Genomic DNA, 3,901 nt, shown 5'->3' on the forward strand with positions numbered 1-3,901 from the left:
GGTAACCTGCGCTCTCCCTGCCGCTCTGCACCCCAGGGCGCGCGCGCCCTTGCCCGCCCGCGGGCATCAGCCCGCTCCACGCGCCGGCTCTGCGCACGGAGGGACCGTCCCCGCTGCCACCCCCCTCCCAGGACGGAGTGTCCCCCTCACGTGCAGCGGGGCGCTGGGCTGCACCCCGCTCCGGGGRCGGCACGGGAGGGCGCAGCGAGGCGGGCTGCCCGTGCCCAGCACCCCGCGATGCGGCCGGGACGGCTCCGCGCGCGTGGGCAGCCCCCGGAGCTCCCCCATCGGGGTCCCCCCCGGCSAGGCGCCGCTCACGCCGCGTCTCTCTGTGCCTCCGCAGGACCCCCCCTCGGCACCGAAGCACTAGCGGCCGCCGCGCCGCGTCCTGCCGAGAGGAGCGGGGAGCGGCGCGGCGGAGGGCAGCGGGGTGGCTCTACACGTCCCCATAGGCTAATGGCATGATTTCCGTCCGAGGCAACCTCCCCGCCCTGCTCGCATGACCGACCGACCGCCGCCGCATGAGCTACATGAGTCCTTGACGCCGCCGGAGCCGCCGCACGCGCCGGCGGGCAGCAGCGCCCGCGGCCCCGGCCCCCCGCGCCCGCGGCGCCGTCCCCCTCCCCAGGGCAGGCCTCTGGCCGGAGCGCCGAGCTCCTCGCTTGTGTTGAAAGCGCAGCCCGCGCAGCGGGCAGCCTGGTGTATACGAACCAATAAATACTATGCAAACCCCCCGCCCCGGGACGCTCGTGCGCCCAAACACCCCGTCGGGCCGCGGCCGGGGTGAAGCTGGAGGTGCTCGGGGACGGAGGCGGCCGCGCCGGTGCCACGCGCGGCCTCCGCGGGGTCCCTTGTCCCCCTGCAAGGGGTCCAGCAGCGGGGCCGGGCAGCGCTGCCCACACGTTCGGGCTGCTGCAGAGCTCCCTCGGGGATGCGCAGCGGGCGGGCGGCTCCGTCCGGAGCCGGGCCGGGCGCGTGGAGCCCCGTGCGGCGGCCGCGGAGCTGCCCGGCGAGGCGTTGGGCCGGGAGGACGCGAAGCCGACTGCACGCCCCGTCCCAGCCCTCCATCCGTCCCCACCCCGTCCCAGCCCGAGCCGCCGCCGCCCCGCGCGCCGCAGGGAATGCGCCGCAGGGAATGCGCCGCAGGGAATGCGCCGCCCGCGGCACCGCTTCGCGCTCCCCCCGCTCGTAGGGCCGCCCGGGCGCCAGCCCCCGTTGGCCTAGGCAATACCGCGGGCTGCGCACTAGAAGCTTCCTAGGAGTTTTTCCAAGTTCCCTTTTCCGTTCCTTTTTTTAATCGTTATGGAAAGAGCCTTTTGGATCTCCCCGTCTTAGCCCCRGATGTATAGATCGTTTCCCTGTACACCAGCTACCGGACTATGAATTAATAAAGAAAATGACACCGCCCGCGTCTCGCTTCTGCTTCTCGGGGGCTGGAGGGGGGTGAAGGGCGCCCGGGAGGGGGGTCCCCCGTGTCACAGCGTGTGGATGACGCTCCCGGTCCCTAYGGAGCCGCGGACCGGGCTGTGCCCCACGGCGGTGGCACTTGTGTCCCGTGGGGATAACGCTGCATGTCCCATGGGGATAGCGTTGTGTGACCCCTGAGTATGACAGTGTCCCCACAAGGGGGTGGCACTGAGTGTCCCATGGGGATAACACTGCATGTCCCGTGGGGATGGCACTTGTGTCCCATGAGGATGACACGTGTGTCCCATGGGGATGGCGCTGCGTGGTCCATGGGGATTGTGCTGCATGTCCCATAGGGATGACACTGTCCCAAGGGGCTGGTRCTGTGTGTCCCATGGGGATGTCACTGTCCGCCATGGGGCCAGTGCTGTGTGTCCCATAGGGATGACACTGTGGGTCCCATGGGGATGTCACTGTGTGTCCCATAGGGATGACATTGTGTGTCCCATGGGGCTGGCACTGTGTGTCCCATGGGGATGTCACTGCGTGTCCCATAGCGATGTCACTGTGTGTCCCATAGGTATGATATTGTGTGTCCCATAGGGATGTCACTGTGTGTCCCATAGAGATGTCACTCTGTGTCCCCTGTTGAGATCTCACTGTGTCCCATGGGGCTGTCACTGTGTCCCATGGGGATGTCACTGTGTGTCCCATGGGGCTGGCACTGTGTGTCCCATAGGGATGTCACTCATTGTCCCCCATGGGGCTGTCACTGTGTCCCATGGGGATGTCACTGTGTGTCCCATGGGGCTGGCACTGTGTGTCCCATAGGGATGTCACTCTGTGTCCCCTATTGGGATGTCATTGTGTCCCATGGGGCTATCACTAYGTCCCATGGGGCTGTCACTGTGTCCCCTGGGGCTGTCACTGTGTCCCATGGGGCTGTCACGCCAGTGCCCCATGGGGAGGTCACTGTGTCCCCCATGGGCTGTCACTGTGTCCCATGGGGCTATCACTGTGTCCCATGGGGTGTCACTATGTCCCATGGGGGTGTCACTGTGTCCCCTGGGGATGTCACTGTGTCCCATGGGGCTGTCACTGCATGTCCCATTGGGATGTCACTGTGTCCCATAGGGATGTCACTGTGTGCCCCATGGGGCTATCACTGTGTCCCATGGGCTATCACTGTGTCCCATGGGGTGTCACTGTGTCCCATGGGGATGTCACTGTGTGCCCCATGGGGCTATCACTGTGTCCCATGGGGATGTCACTGTGTCCCATGGGGTGTCACTATGTCCCATGGGGTGTCACTATGTCCCATGGGGGTGTCACTGTGTCCCATGGGGATGTCACTGTGTCCCATGGGGCGTCACTGTGTCCCATGGGGTGTCACGCCGGTGCCCCATTCCCGTCCCATCCGCCCTCGCGCTCCCGCGCGCTCCACGGCATCCCCAGCGCCGCCGGCTTTCAAAGGGCAATTTGTCTGCCAGCGGCCAATCCCAGGCCGGCGCCGCAGCGCAGCCAATGGCGGGCCAGCCCGTGACGGCCCGGCCAATGGGAGCACGGCCTGCCAGCCGGCCGGCCAATGGGGGCCGCCTATTCTAATGGGCCCCGTCTTTATCAGAGAAGTGTCCCCAGTGCCCAAGCCCAAGTTGAGGCTCCGGCGCCGGTGGCACTTGGGGCCGGTGCCGCCCGCGCGGGGTGGCCCTGACGGGGTGGCCCTGACGGGGTGGCCCTGACAGGGTGGCCCTGACGGGGCGGCCGGGCCGCCCGCGCAGCCCCGAGCCGCCGGCGATGGGCGTCCGCGCGCGGGGCACCGGCCTCTAGCGGCACCACCATGGAGGCCACGGTGCCCGGCGCCTTCCTGCTCAACGGGCCTCCCTTCGGCGAGGCCAAGGCGCCCGTGTGCCAGTACGCGGTGCAGGGCTCCTTCTACAAGCTGGCGGCGCCTGCGCTGCCCGCCGGCACGCCGCACGGCATCTCCGACATCCTGGGGCGCCCGGCGGCCGCCGCGGCGCCCGGCGGCCTCCTGCCTCCGTACGCGCACCCGGGAGCCTTCGGCGGCCTCGGAGCCCAGGGCGTCTACTACGGGCCCCAGGCGGGCGCCTTCCCCAAGGCCGGCGGCGACTTGGCGCCGCGCGCCCGGAGCTGCTGGGCCGAGGGCGCCGCGGAGTGGCGCGGAGGGCGGCACTGCGGAGGGCGTAAGTACGGGGGGCACCGGGGCACGGGGAGACAGCGTGGGCAATGGGGGACATGCGGACATGGTGGGGACACGGGGACACGGGGACACGGAGAGACAGCATGAGCAATGGGGGACAAGCGGACACGGTGTGGGCAGGGGGGACACGGAGACATGGGGATACGGCGTGGGTAATGGGGGATACGGGAATGTGGGGACACTGGGACACGTGGACACGGCGTGGGCAATGGGGGACATGGCATGGGCAGGGGGGTCATGGGGACACACTGACATGGTGTGGGCAGGGGGGACAGG

The 3,901-nt window shown here is 68.8% G+C and overlaps 1 protein-coding gene across 1 annotated transcript in view; it reads left to right on the forward strand.

Annotated features, from left to right (window-relative positions):
* Positions 1–3,244: 3,244 nt before the first annotated feature.
* The window catches only part of NKX6-3 (NK6 homeobox 3), a 2,412-nt gene continuing 1,755 nt past the window's right edge, over positions 3,245–3,901 (forward strand). Inside the window, exon 1 of the mRNA XM_026046994.1 lies at positions 3,245–3,608. Coding sequence (XP_025902779.1) covers positions 3,245–3,608 — 364 coding nt within the window. The remainder of the gene's footprint in view (positions 3,609–3,901) is intronic.

Source organism: Nothoprocta perdicaria, unplaced genomic scaffold (assembly GCF_003342845.1).
Source record: "Nothoprocta perdicaria isolate Ctin4 unplaced genomic scaffold, notPer1 scaffold_466, whole genome shotgun sequence".
Taxonomy (NCBI): Eukaryota; Metazoa; Chordata; class Aves; order Tinamiformes; family Tinamidae; genus Nothoprocta; species Nothoprocta perdicaria.